This window comes from Macaca fascicularis, chromosome 5, assembly GCF_037993035.2.
Source record: "Macaca fascicularis isolate 582-1 chromosome 5, T2T-MFA8v1.1".
NCBI classification, from domain to species: Eukaryota; Metazoa; Chordata; class Mammalia; order Primates; family Cercopithecidae; genus Macaca; species Macaca fascicularis.
The window spans coordinates 171763918-171784946 of record NC_088379.1 but is presented as its reverse complement, the minus strand read 5'-3'; the positions used below and the strand labels follow the sequence as shown (position 1 = coordinate 171784946).

Genomic DNA, 21029 nt, shown 5'->3' with positions numbered 1-21029 from the left:
TTTCAATGGTATCACACAATATAAATGTACTTTTTACATACATGTTAAACTAATAAGGGGATTCTCAGTGTCAGGCAAGGCGGTGAGGTCTCTTTTTCGTTGATTTGGGGAATAAGTTTTTTGTTCTACTTTGTAGCTCTACTATTTCTTAAAGCAGGGTCAAAAACTAGACCTATGTACAAAATCCTGTTGACGGTCTTTTTATGTAGGACCTGAGAACTGAGAATGTTTTTTGTATTTTCAAAGAGTTGGGGTAAATAATCAAAAATGTAATATTTAGTGAGATGTTAAGTTATATGAAATTCAATTTAATTGTTCATACAAATGTTGTATTAGAACACAGCTATGGGTACTTGTTTATGTATTGCCTGTTCTATAAGCATGCTTGTAGAATTTCCTTCTCTAGCCATGCAATAGTAATATATAAGCATAGATATTTATCTCTCTATATATCCACTGACATTTGTGGGACAAGATTACTATAAAGTTATGTTTAATCTGTTGCTGTGAAGTGATTAAAGTAACTTAGGGAACCCCAATCCTAAATAATGCAAATGTTACTTTTATCAAATCAATGTTAAAACAAACTTCTAACAAGAAAAACAAATGAAAGTAAAAAAAGCATTATTATTTTATCAAAAGTATATAACAAGTTGCACTAGATTAAGTCACCTATTTCAGCTTCCCTTCAATATGGTGGGAAGACAGTGGCTAACTCCTTGGCAGCATTTTCCAGGTCAGTTTAATTTAACCATGGGATCCACACCCTGAGACCCATTAACCTTTTTCTTCAGCCTAGCAATTCCACTTACCAGCCATGTGTTCAGCAAACATGATAAGTCATTAGTCATCTTTCTACGCCTATCAGGCATTGTTACTGAGGGAGTTGGGTAGTGTAGACAATTCTTAGCCTGCAGTATATTTTATGGCCTCCAGTTGGTCAGAAAAAACTCTCTTGTCAGGGGCAAGAGAGACTGTGGTGAGCATTTTTCAAGGGGAAATTAGCATGAGTTTGTAGATTAAATGGATTTTGTTATTCTAAAAAGTCATGTGACAAACCAAACAATGCAGTAAATTAACGATGTTCTGAAAGTTTATTTTTTTAAAGCCTATATAAATTACTCTTCCACTTAGAGTTGTGAAGAGCCAAATTTTTAATTTCCTGAATGCTTGTTTCCTAAATGAGTAATGGCAAGCATCCTAAAAATTCTAAAACACAAGGCAGAAAAGAGTCTTTGATAGGCTGAATCTACAGAAGGAAAGAAATTATGTTAAATGCTTTGTCATATTCCTTTATATTATAGCATAAAATAACATTTAGGAAAAAAGACACTTGTTTGAATTCAGTGGCAAGTTTATTATTTTTATTGTGTTCTAACTGACTGACTTTTAACATGGCAAGCTAATGTCAACCTTGGATGTCACAAAGCCTATATCTTCCCCAATTCCGTGACACCTAGCCTCGTACCCACTACTTTCTTTCAGTTTTCCTCCGGTGACCACTACTGTTAAATGCGAAAGAACAAAAAGAAAACCCCATTGTCATTAGTCCCTGCTCTAATAAAGTTTAGGGTCAAATGAGGCATGTTGATATGCCCGACATTTTTAATTTTTAATGCAGAAAAATGGAGTCTATTGTTTTCTACTCTTTAAAACTTTAACCCTTATGTAGCGTCTAAAAATCAGTAAAGTGTAAAAAGTAAAAATGGTGCTGAAATTCACTGGGAAATTAGATGAATTTAAATATCTTTTGTTTGGGATCCTACAGTTGGTCTTTACTGGCAGAAGAATCAGTTAGACCTGGTTGTGGTTTGTGATTAAGACAAAGCATAGATGGGTACAGTCTTTGTGGCTGCTAATGGGCAATGTGTGAGTCCCAAAATATCATCATAGACCATATATTTTTCCATTAGATGTAAAAGAATTGATTAGACAGGGCAGAATATACTGTCTATGTGAATTTATGCGTGGGATTAATTATGACATCTCTCCAAATTAGGAACTCCATTCCTGAAGATTTTTTGTTATCAGAGAAATAGAATCTCTCTTTTCTGAGTACTCTCCCTGTTGCGAGCTAAATAATGGCCCAAAACATATGACCATATCTTAGTTCCCATAATCTGTGAATATCATGTTATAAAGCATAAGAGTGAATATTACAATATGTGCCAAAAGATATGGTTAAATTAAGGATCTTCAGAGGAAGGATTTATCCTAGATTATCAGGGTGAGACCTAAATGTTATCACATGTATCCTTATAAGAGAGAGACAGGGAGTTTTGACATGGACACAAAGAGGAGAAAGTGATGTGAAGATGGAGTAGAAAGTTGTAGCTGTAAGCCAATAAATGGCAATAGCTACCAGAAACTGGAAGAAGCAAGGCACAGATTATGACCTGAAAACCACCCCTCCCCCTGCCCGGGCGAGTGTGGTCCTGCCAGCACCTTGATTTCTGTCAAGAGATACTGATTTTAGACTTTTAGATTCCTAACTGTGAGAGATTAAATCTCTGTTGTTTAAATCAGCAAGTTTTCGGTAAGTTATTACAGCACACATAGGAAACGAACATCCCCCAATCTTAGAAACTCTATTTCTGGAAGTGTGATCTAACGAAAGGAAAAACAGGCATGAGATTGGGCAAATTGCACAGAGGTCCGAATGCTTGGTATGTTGACTCCAAAGTATGCTGAGATTAAATTCAACTTATATGCAATATCCTACTGTGATTAAAATGACACCTTTCACCGCCTTGCGGCTTCCTGCGTGCTTGTGAGTGGAGTTCAACGGAAGTTAGAAATATCTGTAGGCTACAGAAAGTGGCCTTTGCTCTAAGTGGGTCCATAATCTCCCAGACTTCAGAGTTAGAGAAACGGCATAAGGAAGGAAAGAGTAGGTATTAGGCACAGATATGTCTCCTAATGTCATGAGAGATGTCATTAGAGCACCAAAGGGACTCAGAATTAGGGGAGTATGAGTATAAGTTGGGTTAAATGGGAAAGATATGGGTGATTATTAGAATTGGCAAGTCATATAAAAGCATAAGGGGAGTCAGAAAATATTTACAAAGTAATGGCATCAAAGTCAGGACCCTAAAGATGAATGTAACTTCATGAGATAGGCTCTATATTGTCCCTATAACTTCCTGTACTATGGAAAAATCCTACTCCAAGCTACTCCTATTTTTTTGTCCACAAATAAATTCTGATTTCCATGAATGTAATGACTCTGTTCCACTGGTGCCACTGGCGTGTGAAATGGTTCCTGAATATATTGCAAGGCAGCGGTCTCCATCTTTTTGGCACCAAGGACCGGTTTACAGGGGAGTGGGGGATGGTTTGGGTATGAAACTACTTCATCTCAGATGATCAGGCGCTAGATTCTCATAAGGAGCACAACACCTAGACCCCTCGCGTCCGCCGTTCACAATAGGGTTTGCACTCCTATGAGAATCTAATGCCACCGCTGATCTGACAGGAGGCGGAGCTCAGGGGGTAGTGCTGGCTTGCTTACTGCTCACCTCCTACTGTGCGGCCCTGTTCCTAACAGGCGACAGGTATTGGGCCACTGCCTGGGTGTTGGGGACCCCTGTTGTACATTTACGAGCAAATAAATAAACAGTATCTAGAAGGGTGCATAGGTACTATTTGTAGGTTAGAAGATGATAATTTATTGGGAGAGATGGTGATGGAAATTTTAATGGTACCTGATTCAGTTCATAGAACATTTATGCAGCTGTAACTATAAGTAATAATATATAAGTAACAGTAATAAAACTGTTTTTGAAAGGCTTTTTTATAGTCTTTAATATATAGTATGAAGTATTGAGATATAATTCCAGGAGAACAGTTCCTTGTCTAGTGAGTCTGCCCCTACTCCTGGTTATACCATAAAGAGTCAACATGGGCCAGGCACAGTGGCTCAAGTCTGTAATCCTAGCATTTTGGGAGGCCAAGGCAGGTGGATCACAAGGTCAAGAGATCGAGACCATCCTGGCCAACATGGTGAAAACCCTGTCTCTACGAAAAATACAAAATTAGCTGGGAGTGGTGGCGAGTGCCTGTAGTCCCAGCTACTCAGCAGGCTGAGTCAAGAGAGTTGCTTGAACCCGGGAGGTGGAAGTTGAGCTGAGATCGTGCCACTGCACTCCAGCCTGGCAACAGTGTGAGACTCAGTCTCGGAAAAAAAAAGAATCAACTCATGCTTGAAAGTATACTTTTCCAGGACAGGAAACAAGTACAATCTGATAGGAAAATGCTATAGAATAAAATATTAGGCTATCTTTTAAATTTTATTAATTACTTCTTAACTTGAAAAACTCAGACATGCGATTGGGCAAATTACTGTACTTGAAATAGAGCTGTCAGAGCTAATGCAGAGTGGAGGTTTCACCCTCAATCGTTTGTTTCATCCTGTAAAAAAAATCAGACTCAAGCAGTTTCTTTCTTCTTTCTTCTTTCTGCAACTTTTCTTTTCCAACAAAGCAGTAAGCTAGGAGAAAGGCAATGACAATGAATTTCACAAAGACCATGTATGAAGGAAAAACTGTGTTTTGTTTCCCTGAACTTTGGATAATCTTTAATGACTGTTTACTTAAATCAAATGCAGCATTTAATTGTTAAATGGCTCTGCTCAAGCTTTCAGATCTATTTTTAAAAGCAGCTAAAACTATTGGCTTCTGTTAATAATTTTTTTTTATTTTAATTTAATTAATTTTTTTTTTTTTTGAGACGGAGTCTCTCACTCTATCACCCAGGCTGGAGTGCAGTGGCCGGATCTCAGCTCACTACAAGCTCCGCCTCCCGGGTTTACGCCATTCTCCTGCCTCAGCCTCCTGAGTAACTGGGACTACAGGGGCCCGCCACCTCGCCCGGCTAGTTTTTTGTATTTTTTTTAGTAGAGACGGGGTTTCACCGTGTTTGCCAGGATGGTCTCGATCTCCTGACCTCGTGATCCGCCCATCTCAGCCTCCCAAAGTGCTGGGATTACAGGCTTGAGCCATCGTGCCCGGCCTTTTTTTTTTAATTAAAAGAATTTTTCACAATCAAGACATTTATATATATATATAAAATGTGTTTTCAAGAGTCAAACAGAATATTTTTCCATATCTTTTAGGAAATGCTGCACTGTTAGTCATTTTCCTTTGGTAAAATATTTTTCTCATTTTAAGCTGCATATCTGTCACTGTTATTTTTAAAATATGAATACATTTTTCCAAATATAGAATCTCCTTGATATTTAAGAATCACATATTTTTATGAACTCAAATCTTAGTTCATACTTTGCTCAGTGCTGACACTATAAGCTAGTTCAGGTTAAAATAGTAGCACAGTTATTGTTTGAAAGCTTACTTTGCTTATGAACATTAATATCTTGAATGAAAATAAATATACCTGTCAATGCAAATTAAATAGAACCAATTCATATCTTAGTTAGTTAATCCTTTTACTAATTCAGAATCTAGATTATGATATTGTGTTACTTAGTTCACTATATATAAATTTCAGATTTAATTAGGCAGGAGGTATACTCTCCAGACACCACCTTGTACTTTAGTGGTGATGAAGATTCTAACTAAAATTTGAGGTAGTGATGCTGTCATTTTTAACCTATTACGTTAACGGGCCTAGAAATTTATGGAATATTGGAATGTGGTTTTCCATTGCATTTAAAATTTTATATGTATACTTATAGTAGGAAACATGAATGGCCCAAGGAAAAGAATAACCCTGGAAGTTCATGTTTATGAATTGTATGCACCAGAGGCTTGATAATTAAGCTCTGCCAATTTACTTCTTCCTAGCCTCACAATTTAAAGGCTAATACACACTGTATAAGATTGTTAAAATGATAAACAATGTAACATATATGTGTGTCACATAAAGCTATCAGCATACATGTAAATCTAACCTTAGATTTATTTAAATACTTGATTTAGTTCCTAAAATACTGCATTTTAATTTTTTATTGATTTAAAAGAGAAAATAACTTCCTAACACTTCTTTCAATGAAGATAACTATACATAGCTTTTAATTAGGTAATTAATTTGTCACACATGAGATTATGAATTCTTAATCTGTTGACCTGCATTTTACTGGAAATGGGTTTATAAAGATTTCTGGTCCATTATAACTCCTGGTAATGACTCTTTATATCTTATACAATGAAGATCATTTGCAGTTGAATATAGCTTTTTAAACGAAGAGGTCTTTAGTAATTGAAATAGTGTGGAATTACATCTGTGGAAAGAGTATGGACCTGGATCACTACAATCTGAATTTGACATCATCTACATTTTATACATTTCAAAGCTATTTTACTCATTTAATCTGTTGAGGGTCAGATTGAAAAGGAGATTACAAATATGCAGTCATGTCATTTGTTGTGATGCCTATTGAAATTTTGAAAGAGTTTATTGATGCCTTCAATAATTATGAATATGCTCACCACTTAAAAAATCATTTACTTGACAGCATATATTATTCAAATATGATAATAACTGGATCTGTTCAAAGAAATTGGTACTCATTATAAATTATCCACTTCTCTTTAAACTCTAAATCCTGATGTTTAATTTAAAAGCTCTGTAAAGCATATACTTTAAATCACTGATTGCTTTGATTTCTTGGTATCTTTTCTGCATCATACTAGTTGGCCTCATAAGCACACTTCATATTGAAAATTTATTATTACCATAATTCTTTAGATTGTGTCTTAGTTTGTGTTGCTAAATAGGAATACCCCGATACTGGCTTAATTATAAAGAAAAGAGGTTTATTTGTCTAATGGTTCTTCAAGCTGTACAAGAAATAAGGTGACAGCATCTGCTTCTGGTGAGAGCCCCAGAGTGGTTCTACTAATAGCAGAATTTGAAGGGGATCTGGGGTGTGCAGAGATCACATGGCCAGAAAGAAATCAAGACAGAGAGACCAGGCTCTTTATGTAATCAGATCTCACAAGAACTAATAGAGCAAGGACTCACTGATTACCATGAGGATGGCACCAAACCACTCATGAGGGACCCACCCCTATGACCCAAACACCTTCCCCCAGGCCCCACCTCCAACAATAGGGATCAAAGTTCAACATGACATTTGGAGGGAAAAAACATGCAAACTATATCAGATTGTAGTTAATTTATCTTAGGAATAATTTTAAAAGTTATTTTTTATTAATTACTTCTACCACTGTATTTAAAATATGTCTAAAAATTGTTTTTTTGTGTGTGGATTTCTGTCCTTCAAAAATATATAGAGCAAATCAGGTTGTTATTCATATTGCAGAATAAGTTATGTCAAATAATTTCTTCTATAACATCCATTTTTAATAGCAGCATTGTTAATAATATTTTCTTTTATAAAGTATTTTAGTCTACAGCCTGAACCTATACCACCCTGAACCTATCTGACCTCTTCTGATCTAGGAAGCTAAGCAGGACTGGGCCTGGTTAGTGTTTGGATAGGAGGCTGACATAATACTTTTTTGTATTCATAGAGTATATACCTTACTTAAAATTTATTTCTTATGGCATTTTCCTTTAATGCTCAAATTCCTGACATACAATATAGAAATCATTTAAAGTAAATAGTGTTCATTGTAAATTTTATAAGTTCCATGTAGGCCTTTCCAGCTTTTATATAATTTTCTCGCACTGAAAGATAATTTACTGCAGTCAGCTAATAGCATCTGTCCTTTGCTAAGACCCATGGCAAAATGTAATAAAAGTAGCCTTCTTTCCTGAAAAGTTATGACCAATAGGGAAGAGATCATGACTTGTCAGTCATGTCTTAAGAAATAATCCTACCACAACTCTGGCAGAATTTTAAAAAGCAAATGATTTGGGACATGAAACAGGGTACTGAGTAAACAGAAGAAATATATCAAGTTACCATCAGTTGAGATATTCCACAGAATATCTCTTCTCACTTGAATGTTGTTTTATCAGATTATAATCAAATCCTTCTGTTAATAATGATGGTATGTATTAGTTAGTTTTCACACTGATATACAGAAATGCCCAAGACTGGGTAATTTGTAAAAGAAAGAGGTTTAATTGACACACAGTCCCACATGGCTAGGGAGGCCTCAGGAAATTAAACAGTCCTTAGGGAAGGGGAAGCAAGGCACCTCCTTCGCGAGGCAGCAGGAAAGAGAAAAGTGAAGGAGGGACCTTCAAACACATAAAACCATGAGATTTCATGAGAACTCACCCACTATCAGAAGAACAGCATGGCGGAAACCGCCCCCATAATCCAATCACATCCCTCCCTCAACACGTGGGGATTACGATTTAATATGAGATTTGGGTGAGGATACAGAGCCAAACTATAACTCTCCTAAGGTAAATATATAATGCCTAAGCTGGCATTTTATTCTGCTTGCATATTTAGGACCTTGAGAACTGTGACTTTCTACTATATGATATCAGATTCAAGAACTACAAGGTTTAAGAAAAATATTTATTTAGAGAATCAATATGTTATACCATTTATTTTTATGATTTCTTGTTTCTTGACATTGTAATGCAAATATTATTTGATTCATAGATATGCATTTGTGGAAATTCTGCCTCTTTTCACACAACCACGCTACATTTTATTTCCCTTCATTCATTGCTTATCATATGACAGGGCTCCCTCCATGTCTTTCATTTGCTACCTGAGAGAGCCCAGCATTGCAACTTCAGCATTTCTAGCTCTCTCTTTTAACACCCAACCTCATCCTTCACCCCAAAATGACATATTTTCTTCACTTGTTAACATTAAACCAAATCCTAAAATCATAACATATGGCCAATAAGCGCTATCTACGCTTCTAACTTTTGCTAAGGGTCTTCATATAAGCAATTTTATTAAAGATTTATAGACTCATGGATTACTCAAGATCAAATGATCCATAATAATGAAACCTGTCGTTGCACACGTGAAGAAATTAAGACCGAGGGAGGTAGGTGGCTTGCCAAGGCTGATTAATGAAATGGGCATATGTTAAATTTAAGTCAAGTTAGAATGAGAGGGTATTTTGTGGTTTTTGGTTTTTTGCTCACCATTTTGGTGACATCATTTACCCTCTTTCAGAAATCAATGTAAATCCTGAAACATGGAAGTTTTGTTCAAATTATTTTGTAAAAATGAACAACATTATTAACTTAAACAGAAAACTAAGTAGACCATAAATGAGTAAATGGATGTAGCAGCAATTAACTTATAGTTATTAGGAGAATGAGACTATTGAGCTTTCATATGAGACTGATGCTAGAGACATACTGAAGGCTACAGTGAAAGTTAAATCATGAATACAAGATAATAGTTCAGGTGGTAAGAAGATGATATGATTCAAAGGCCTAGAAGTGAGTCATCTAAAAGAACACTAGCAATAGTATGAATTCCTCTTTAGTTATTAGTTTAATTTTCCAGCTCATAAAAACATAATAATATTTATAATTATATGAAACTAACTTAGGGCCTTGAATCTGGAACCTTTAAAACGAATGATTCTGAGAAAAAAAGAAAAGAAAACTTGAGTTTGTTATATGTTATTCAATTTTCTTCATTTCCCTGAGTTCCAAAATACAATTTTTTGCTTCTTGAGGGAAGGGGGTGTGACCCTGTATAGGATGCAGTTAGAAACTAAATAAATTTTTAACTCAGAGTTTTAGAATTGAATATTTATTTGAAAAGATGAGTCTATGGAAGTCATATATTTATTCCAGTGGAGTTGCTGTTGGAAGACCAATTTCTGAAAATGTTCAGAGTTTTTCAGCCAGCTTAGGTTTTGTACTTTATTAATGGAAACAGGTTGTATCACCCTATTTGTTAATAATTTAAAACAACTAACTGTAAATTACCTTCGGTGTATCAAAAAATTAGATGTAGGCTCAAAGGTTAATCTTTTCTGCACCTAGAATATTCAGAATAATGTGCCTAGTTGTGCTCTTCCCAGATCTAGTTTCTTACATGGGACATTCCTCTTGCCACAGTTGCCAGCCAGCCATTCTCATAGCCTGAGCCCAGTACACCTTTCCCTAATCATGTCGCTTCGCACATCTTCACCTATACGATGACTACATGAGTTCACTTCTCTCTTAGAAACACGTTGCTCTCTCTTAAATGGGGCCTTCAAGATGTAATTAAAAACCAACCAACAACCGATGATTTCCATGTATATATAATTTATATAAGTTTACATATTATATATCATACATAGATATTAAATTAAGTGTTAAGTTTTTAATGTTATATCTTCATCTACTTGGCTAATTTTTCTAAGAACAAAACAAAAATTTCAATAGACTGTGAAGAACACTAATTCTGAGAACAATCTCCGATGTCAAACCAAACACATTCTGAATCATAGGAAACATTATTATTATTATTATTTTAAGTCCTGGCATACATGTGCAGAATGTACAGGTTTGTTACAGAGGTATATATATACATGTGCTATGTTGCTTTGCTGCACCTATCAACTTGTCATCTAGGATACATTTTTATAAAAGGAGTCTGGAAATGCAAAAATCTCTTCCATGATGAATAGTGATATTACATGTATGTGGAAAGGTGATATCACATAGAGTTGGACTTATATAAATTTGTAGAAGTACTTTTGTATTCCCATAAGACTAAGAAATGCATTTGTATATTGTTGGTGATTATATTTCACTCCAGCAAATCCTGACCAGCATCAAAACTAAATAAAAAGTACATTTTTTATTGATATACTTTAGGAATATGAACACATTTATTTAGTGTTCCATATGGTTAAAACTGGAAGGAATAAGAACAACTAATCTTGTTTTGCTTCAAAATTTATTTTACAAGTACATTACAATTTTACTTTTGGAGCTCATTTCAATGTCACAAATTTCTAATAAATCTTCAATTTTTTTTTTTTTTTTTGAGATGAAGTTTCACTCAGGCTGGAGTGCAGTGGTGTGATCTTGACTCACAGCAACCTTTGCCTCCTGGATTCAAGCAATTCTCCTGCCTCAGCCTTCTGAGTTATGGGGATCACAGGCATGCACCACCATGCCTGGCTAATTTTGTATTTTTAGTAGAGACAGGGTTTCTCCGTGTTGGTCAGACTGGTCTCGAACTCCCAACCTCAGGTGATCCACCCACCTTGGCCTCCCAAAGCGCTGGGATTTCAGGCATGAGCCACCATGCCCAGCCAAATCTTCAAATTTTTAAAAAATTTACTTCTAGTTATATTTACTCTTAAAAAGAAATTAAAATATTTTCTAAGTTGTAAATGTTATATTTATAAGAGAAATTTATTAATACAACAATTTTTAGTTTCCAGATCTCATTAGGGTTTTTTTTAAGTTATATGTGTTAAAAAAGAAGAATGAGATGAAGTATAAAAGAGATACAGAGTTGGGATATAAACCTAAGCATAAAGAACATATACATCCTATTTTTTTTACTATAATCCCCTTTTGCTCTAATAAAATACTTTTCACTGATTAGAAGCCCAAACTTGCTTATACTTTCTCCTAATGTATCTGAAGAGCAAATAACTTTGCATAATTTCATGTCTTGTTTGATTACACACAGTGAAAGTTCCATGCAAGTAGAACGTTTTATTTTTTTTTTTAATTTCTCTCTGCTACATTTTTGTAATTTATAAATCTTGAAGTGTTATGGAATAGTCCAAGTTTTTCAGTCATTGTTTTATTTCTCGCTAGGATATCGTGCCAATTTTTTTTCAGGAAAAATTTGCATATTAATTTTTTCTCATTGTATCTGTTATAAGATGAACTTTGTAGCGAAGCAAGGTTTTAATGTGGTCTTTTGGCAGAATGTACAAAACTGAAATAAAGAGAATTTATTTGGAACTATGATAGGCTTCATGAAAATCTTTTCTGAGAGAGAGAAAGAGAGATAAAATAATCAATGTGTAATGCCCAGCCCACCCAAACTCTGGCAAAATTTGAAATACATAGTTCAAACTTCTTTACTTATAGTGAAAGTCCTTAAAATGTGTCTTGATAGTCTTTTGGGACCACTATTTGTAGATTTGACATATTCATGAAAAGAAAACAAAAGGCACAAAGAAAAAATAGTTTCTAGTAAAACATCTATTCTCATCCTGACATAAGGCATCAAATTACTCTCTCCATAAGCAGTTGTAATAAACGAATATTGATTTACTACAGGACTTCTAAATATTAATTTTTTAATGAATTCTCAGTTACTTTTTTTTTTCTAGCTTTTAAGCCATTTTCCTGACTCTGTGTAAATTGTTCACACAAATAGGCAAAGGAATAAAGCAATTTAACCAAAGTGGGGAAACAAACAATTGTAAGTGTAGGTAGCAGAAAACAATGGATTTTTTTCAAGTTATTCTATATCAAAGCCGCATGGATCTATTTTAAGACATTTTTACACAACAAAAGGAAATTTGCTGTCACTAACCCTAGTCATTTGGCTTTCTAAATACTGGTAAATGCTGGAAAATTGGAATTCTTTGTTTCTGTTTTCTCTAAAAGTAAGCCACTCTTACTTTTAGGCACCCAGTGAATTAGGTGTCATCTCTTATATATTGTTCCTAATGGAATGTGAGGACGGCTTTTAAGAAGGTGCCAGATGTGTGAGTCCTTTATTGCTGAGCAAGTGTTGCTTCTGTTTCTGAGGCTATGAAAAGGGTTTGCATGAAGAAATACAGCTATCATTTATATGTGACTAGCAGAATATATTTAAGGGACATATTCCTGTTTCATTAGAGGCAAGCCTTGAGATAGAAATCAAAAGATATAATGAAAAATATGACATGAAATAATAAATTAAAAATGAGAATCGTTTGTTGATTCTAATGTATCTTCAGGAGTTGGAATGGCAGTGGAGGAGAGGAATGAGCTAATATAAATGCATGTTCTTAAATAAATATGCTCAATATGCTTGCTTTATTTTTTAACAGGATGAAAGAAGCAGGAGTAGACCATAGGCAATGGAGGGGTCCCATATTATCTACCTGCAAGCAGTGCCCAATGGTCTATCCCAGCCCTGTTTGTGGTTCAGATGGTCATACCTACTCTTTTCAGGTAAAGACACCTATAGTTGTTTAGTATGAAATAAGTGATGCATACGTATTAGTAAATGATTAAAACTATTGGTTATCTAATGTGATATTCAAATTACTCATTTACTTTATAAAATAATATGAATAATCTCACTGGTTTGGAATATGATCCAATATGTATTTGTTTTTTCCATATCAGAATTTTTAAGGTTTGAAATACTAAAGCTATGAACCCTCAAATATCAAAGCCAACCTTTCCTTTGCTGCTACTATGAAAGGTGCCAGAAATGTTAGTGTGCTGTACAATAGCTTTAGTGATCAATATTATTTTAACAACAATAAATGTGCTACAATCTGTCACTACAATTACTTTTTTTAATCTCATATTTTATCTCCTATATTATCTCGTTTAAGCCACCAAAAAAAAACCTCTTTACTAGATGAAAAAACCGGGATCAGAAAGGCAATTTGGCAAGTTTCACATATTTAGTTGACACTGAAGCCGGGATTTGATATAATCTCTGATTCAATGCCTTTGCTCTCTCGTCTACATTATTCTTCCTCCCAATTAAGTGTCCCATATTGTTAAAATATTTTGGGATTTTTACAAACTTTGCCTAAATAAGACATTGATAAATTTCCTTAGCTTATGTAACAGAAAGGAAAGAGTTCAGACTCACTGTCTTTTATCTGAAACCCTAGGGACTGAATACATTTAAAAATTTAGATTTAAGAAATATATATTTTAGACAGGTAGTGTAGCATATTATGCAGTGTCCCTAGAAGAAGCTTACCCTATAATTAAATTATTAAGCCAGGTGCAGTGGCTTATACCTGTAATACCAGCACTTGGGAGGCCAAGGTGGGCAAATCACCTGAGTCAGGAATTTGAGACCAGACTGGCCAACAAGGTGAAACTCCATTTCTACTAAAAATACAAAAATGCGTCAGGCATGGTAGTGGGCGTCTGTAATCCCAGCTACTCTGGAGGCTGAGGCAGGAGAATCACTTGAACCAGGGAGGCGGAGGTTGCAGTGAGCTGCGCCATTGCACTCCAGCCTGAACAACAAGAGCAAACCTGTTTGAAAAAACAAAAACATGTTAATATCCTTTTAAGCAACAATTCGAATATTCTTACTAAAGAGTATACATGAGATCTATAAATAACCTTTTCTTAGTTCATATCTGATTGTGCTTGCTGCAAAGTTATTTCCAGAATTTTTTTACCTTTTATTAAAATGCTTCGGTTTTGTGGATACCTGCTTATGAATCACAATTTGTCTGAGCAAATATTTCCCCAAAACTTCCACTTGCCTTTTACAATTACAAATCTGGGCAAGTGCACTACAATACTCTTAATTAATTCAGTCACTAAATACATACATGGTACATACTAGGTGCCAAGTACTGTGTATCCTTAGTGAAGCTGTCTTATGTCTACCTGCTAAACTTTTATAGATGTATATAGAAGCGGAGTTATTGCTAGGAGAGGAGTGTGTCAGGGGTCCTTTCAACATGGTCTTGATCTTGGTGAATTTAACATGGTATAGGTAGGGCTTTGGCTTTGCAAGTTTAGTGAATTCATGTTGTCAGTACAAGGGAGAGCGAATCTATCTCATAAAATCCCACGTGGAAACGATGTGTAAATCATTTTACTGATTTATTGACTTATAACGAAGGATGCAGATTGTAATATTCAAACTGATGGAAAGAGCTACAGAGGAAGCAAATTTTAATCCTAATTTTATCTAGTGATTGTAGATGATTGAACAAATGGAGTCAGTGGTAGAGAGATTGGAAATTTTTACTGGCATCCACCTAAGTAGAACTATGTCTTTCTCAACATTGGACATATGTGCCAGAAGTTTGTGCCTAGGGTGTCATCATTCCCAAAGAGTGCTAACAGAAGTCTACTGGCTTCTGCTGACATTTTTGGGACTCTTTTTAGGTTGCTCTTAGCAGGTGCTCCTTCCTTTTCCAATTTAGTTTCATAGGACACCAAGTTACAATTAGAAGTGGAATTCTATTTGATGAGACTTGATTGATGATGTTAGAGTTACTTAGCATGTAAGAAATAGCCCTCAGATTCTCATTCAAGACTAAAAGCACCTATTATACGTAGATTAATTCAGGTATATATTCAATTTCATGGGGTTTCCTCATTGTTCTCCTTGGGCATGGGGCACACTGTGATACCTTGGCTTATAAATCATCTAATCTTATTAGTATTATCAACACAACTAATCTTATAGATAATTCATATTTGAATTATTATTTTAATATTTATTTGCATAAATGTCACTTTTAACAAATGCTTTCTTTACATAGAAAGACATTACACAAAGCATGATTCAAGTGAATATAGGTCTTGAATAACTCTAAATCACCATTTTTATTTCTGTTAATTCTAATCTAACTTAGTGAGTTTTCCACTTTGGACCATCCATCCTAATCTTAAACTTTGGCATTGACAGCGATGAGACTGAACTATATAAAACAATGAAAACTAAGTAGAACTCTTAACCCAGTAAAAATTTAGGTGGAACTATCCTTACTAATCTTTTCTTTTCTTTTTTTTTTTTTTTTTTGAGACAGAGTCTCGCTCTGTAGCCCAGGCTGGAGTGCAGTGGCCGGATCTCAGCTCACTGCAAGCTCCGCCTCCCGGGTTCACGCCATTCTCCTGCCTCAGCCTCCCCAGCAGCTGGGACTACAGGCGCCCGCCACCTCGCCCGGCTAGTTTTTTTTTTTTTTTTTTTTGTAATTTTTTGTAGTTGAGACGGGGTTTCACCGTGTTAGCCAGGGTGGTCTCGATCTCCTGACCTCGTGATCCGCCCATCTCGGCCTCCCAAAGTGCTGGGATTACAGGCTTGAGCCACCGCGCCCGGCCTACTAATCTTTTCTTAAGAGTTTATTTGATTTGAATCTCAAATTAATGACTTCAACATGTTGGTGATTTTTTGTTCCTCCCTCATAAGAAAGTATTGCCCTAGGCTATTTAGCTACTGGATCAAGAACAAAGACCACAGAGGCCAGTATCTTCTTGTAAATGTCACCTTATTATGTTCCCAACATCTACTTATGAGAGTTGAAAATAGAATATAGGTAAGAGATCACAAGATCTTTCTTCTGGCTCTTGGATCACTAAATTTTGTCAATAAACTTGCAAATTTTGACAGGGCAGATGTAAACACATTCGAACAATAATGATGAGCTCCAAATTCTAAGCTCAGTGGGGTCCATGAAGCTCCTTGCTTGAAGTCGTAAATCCTCCCCGAGTAGTCCTGATATGTTAAAGATAAACCAGAAGCCAGATATGATGAGTCTTGGATGTGGGGCCTTACATTCAGTGTGGAAGTGTCATCTTGCTGTGGAAGCCTTTCCTATTCATCTGCTGAATTGTCGACCCATGCATTGATACAAAGGGGTTTTTTAACACTACAAATAATATTCCTACAAGTTCTATTTTAGACCCACAATGTTTGTTCATTACTTTCAGCTCATTTTATAGAGAGAAGATTATAAATGATATTTCCATTGCACATCCTAACTGGAGGTGAGGTCATTACGAAGTACAATAGGTGCAGGAGCTGGGGGATGTGGTGGGAAAGAGGGATATCAGAAGGTACACAAAGAAAGACTGTAGCCAAATGACATAACTAAGATATAATTTTGAAAGGTAAACTTCATTATGCAATGTGACCAATTTTGAATAATTATTTTATTTGAGTTCAAGCTTTTAAGTTAATTGGCATTTCTAGAAATCCTCAGCAGAGTATTTTAAAAATGCATACACAAAAAGAAAAGTGAATAGATGAGGAACTATGGATAAATAGGCTTACTTGAAAAAATATTGGGACATTTGTGATTTTCATAAAAAGTATTTTTGGAACATTGTCTTTTTTCCTATTAAGAAAAAATGATTTACTTTCTTTAGAAGCCTATTTAATCTTTCTTTTTAAAAGAACCAGTCTTCTCTGAATTCTTTCAAATTCAGCATTGCCAGAAAAATCAAAATATAAGTCTGTTCAAGGTTGTTTGAGAGGTAATCATTCTTGAAATTGACACAAAAGATGAAGGCCTTCATTTCTTTACTTCAGGCAAAGTCTATTTTGATTGTATTGTCAAGCTTCAGTAAGAACTAGGAATTGTTCTTCAATACAGCATTTATGTTAGATCATGGATATATTTCTCACTTTGTTATGTAAAATGTACATTACATTTGCCGTGAGCACAAGTCAATAAATAATACTAATGTTTCAGACTTGAGTAGAACATGTGTAATATAAATTCCCTGAGGACAACAGTGGATGATTTTAAACTCTTTTCTATCACATTTTTAGTGATGCGCTGCTTGGCCATGGAACTAAACAATCGTTAATTCCTTAGAAATGAGTATTGTTCATAAAATTGTGTGTGCATGTGTATGTGTGTGTGTGTGTGTGTGTGGTTTTGAAGGAAGGCAAATATAAAGCTTACCTATTTTAGACTGCAGTTTTCCAAATCCAGCTGTAAAGATGCTACTTAACTTGATTTGGAATGGGGTCCCATGAATTGGAATTTTTAAAACTTCTCATGTGACTTTTATATGTAGCCATGGCTGAGAATCACGTGCATCCCTTCAAATTAATGCCTTTGAATACTTAAATAAAAGATAGGGGTGTGTGTGCACGTGTGTGTGTGAACAATAACATTAGCCTTAAAGGAGAAGGCCTATTTTTTTTATTACTGTTCAAAAAATTTCTATTTTCTTTTCTTTTTCTTTTTTTTTTTTTTTTTTTGAGACGGAGTCTCACTCTGTTGCCCAGGCTGGAGTACCATGGCGCAATCTAGTTCACTGCAAGCTCTGCCTCCCAGCTTCACGCCATTCTCCTACCTCAGCCTCCCAAGTAGCTGGGACCACAGGCGCCCGCTACCACGCCTGGCTAATTTTTTTTTTTTTTTTTTGTATTTTTAGTAGAGATGGGATTTCACTGTGTTAGCCAGGATGGTCTCAATCTCCTGACCTCATGATCCACCCACCTCAGCCTCCCAAAGTGCTGGGATTACAGCCGTGAGCCACCACACCTGGCTCAAAAAATTTCTATTTTAAGTTTCAACATGCTACTATAATGTTTTAACCTTTCTGTCATTTATTTTTTTTCCATATTTGAGGCATGTTCTTACTTTCTCTTTATAGTTACTAATTCTAGCAACTATATGCACATTTTGAAAGGTAGATAATTTCTGACTCCTAATCATGAGAAATTTGATATGTTATACTTTTTAGTGTTTAGTTGTTCTGTCTTGTTTCCTCTGAATATTTAGAGCTGAGATCATTTGATTTTGGAAGATCCACTATCAAAAATGGATGTGCACTCTTTCCATGTGACTTGCTTTTCCACTTAGATTGGGTTTGACTTTTGGCCAACTCGATCAATATCACACCACCAGAACATTACCATGGTCATTTATGGGGATCAATTCTTATTACAGCACTGAACATTACAGGAAATAATATGAATGAACCTTATCATAAAATTTCAAATTCAAAAGGAACTTAAAAGAACATCTAGGAAAAACTTCTATGCAATAAAGTCCCTGGTATGAAATCATATTCTGCGAGGTAAACCTCTATATTTGAGGAGTGTTCTAATTGTTAAAAAAGTCTTCCTCTCCTTACATTGATTTTGTTTCCAACACTCCCTATCCTTACTCCCTGGAGCCATGTGTTGAAGCACAAAATACATCCTCTCCGGTCTTCAGTTACTGGGAAAAATGTAAATTTTAAATTTGCCACTTGCAGTGAAGCAAACAGCCAAAAAACACTTGCAAAGCAGCTTCACATGTGGGAAAAGAACTCATTTTGTTGTTTGTTTTTGCTTTTTCAAATCCCTGATTGGCCATTGACTTGATCAATGACTGGTGCCTTTGAATAGAAGCTTCTAAGAGAAGACAGGGTACCTTGCTCCAGAATACCTTCACCCCAGTCCCTTTATTTTTACATACGTTTCTGGATACTAAGTTATTTTCCTAATGCCCTGATCCGTGTTTCCCACAGCTTGGTGCCAGTGGCCTATCTGTGGGGAAGGTATAATGTAATGAGTCAGAGGCACGGGTGCCTGGTTTTTGTCTACCATTCACAGTAACTTGTGTTTGATCTTGCAATATGGTATCCCATGGCCTTTTCACTACATTAACTTTCATAACCTCATATATACAAGTGTGTGTGCATATGTATAATGTGCGTGTACATATATAAATCAAACATTTATGTAGACCATATTTTCTGGCAAATATTTCAAATATTTTAAATACATTAACTGGTTATTTTCCCTCCTTGATAGATGAGAACTGTGATGCACAGAGAATTTAAGTCATTTGACCAGTGTTACTCAGCTAAGTCCAGAGCCCATGTTCTTAACTGCCTTTCAATATTTTAATATAAAATTGAAGCAAATTCATTTTTTAAATTAATTACCCTTCATTATTTTTCTATGTTGCTACACATAATGTGGTAACTACCTTTATTTGAATCACTAAAAAATAAAATAAAATAAAATATATGGCTTTTAAATTTATTAAGTTGTTTGTTTCTCACTGGCTTAAAGCCTGTGATATCAGAGTATTAATAAAATATATTTTTAGATATTATGCATGATAAATAAGCCTAACTCATCAACTTTCTATGATTATTACTTGTTGCAGAAAACAATCTTCTGTGTCTTCTAGAAGCTTTAAAATTTTAACTTTTAGATTTAGGACTGTGATACTCATTAGTTTTTGTGTATAGGAGAAGGTAGGGTTTTTGTTGTTGTTGTTGTTGTTTTAATGTAGCCAACCAGGCCAGGCACAGTGGCCTACGCCTATAATCCCACCCTTTTGAGAAGCAGAGGTAAGAAAATTGCTTTAGCTGGGAAGGTCAAGACAAGCCTTGGTAACATGGCAAAAACCCGTTTCTACACAATGTTTTTTTTTTTTAAAGTAGCCAACCAGTTGCAGAATCATTTATAGCGTCTTACTTCATTGGATCGCTTTGACGTCTTTGTCAAAAATGAAATGGTCCTAAATGTGTGGGTCTGTTTCTGTCTTTATTATGTTCAGTGAACTATTTGTCCTTAATCCTGTATCACATGTCTAATTTGTTGTACCTTAATGCTGACTTTTGAATTCCGGTGCAAAGTCCAACTTTGTTATACCTTTTTACTATTGCTTTGGTGTTTACCCTTTGCCTTTCCATATGAATTTCAGAATCAGTCTATCAGTTTCTATAGAAAACAAGTTGGAGTCATTTTTTTAGATATTGTGCAGTACCAAATCTTCAAATCCACACACTTGGTATATCTCTCCATTTAGTTATATTTCATTAATTAATGTTTGGTAATTTTCAGTATAGGATTTCATAATGCCGTTTATTAAATTTGTTAAGTAGTTTTTTATTAGTACTATTGTAAATTTAATTTTAATTCAATTTTTAACTGTTTGCTGATAGTATATTGTTATATTGTTAATTTTCTATACTGACTTGTATATTACCACTTTGCTAAATTCACTTATTATTTCTAGTAATGTTTTGTAGATCTCTCCAGATTATTTTACACATAATATCCTTCTCCATGAATAGAGGCAGGTTTATTTCTTCCTTTTTTATCTTTCTATTTCTTGCCTTAGGTTTTGGTTAGGACTTCCACTACAAGGTTCAATGCATCTCCATGCCTTAGTCCCAATTTATAAGAAAAGTGTTCAGTATTTTCAACATTAGGAATGAAGTTACCTATAGATTTTTGTTTGTAAAAAAATGAAGTTTTAATAGAGCTTAAGCCTATGTTAATTAAGTTTTCTGTAGCCATCACAGAATAGAACATATAATATCAGTGTCTTCATCTTGTGTTACTATATACTAAAAAAGGACTAACATCACATATATTCACTTGGGGAATTTTCATGTTAATTTTATACCTTAGATATCTTGTAGTTAATAAACAGTCCATCTAGTTTGTATATATAAGGAACCCATTTGTCTAAAAAATCCTA

At 35.0% G+C, this 21029-nt stretch overlaps 1 protein-coding gene across 5 annotated transcripts in view; it reads left to right on the top strand.

The window, feature by feature from the left end:
- SPOCK3 (SPARC (osteonectin), cwcv and kazal like domains proteoglycan 3) overlaps positions 1-21029 on the top strand; it is a 482228-nt gene that overhangs the window by 307306 nt on the left and 153893 nt on the right. For all 5 annotated transcript variants that reach the window (XM_065545673.1, XM_005556250.4, XM_074040734.1 and 2 more), the window contains one exon: positions 12918-13041. In XM_065545673.1, the coding sequence (XP_065401745.1) occupies positions 12918-13041 (124 nt within the window). The remainder of the gene's footprint in view (positions 1-12917; positions 13042-21029) is intronic.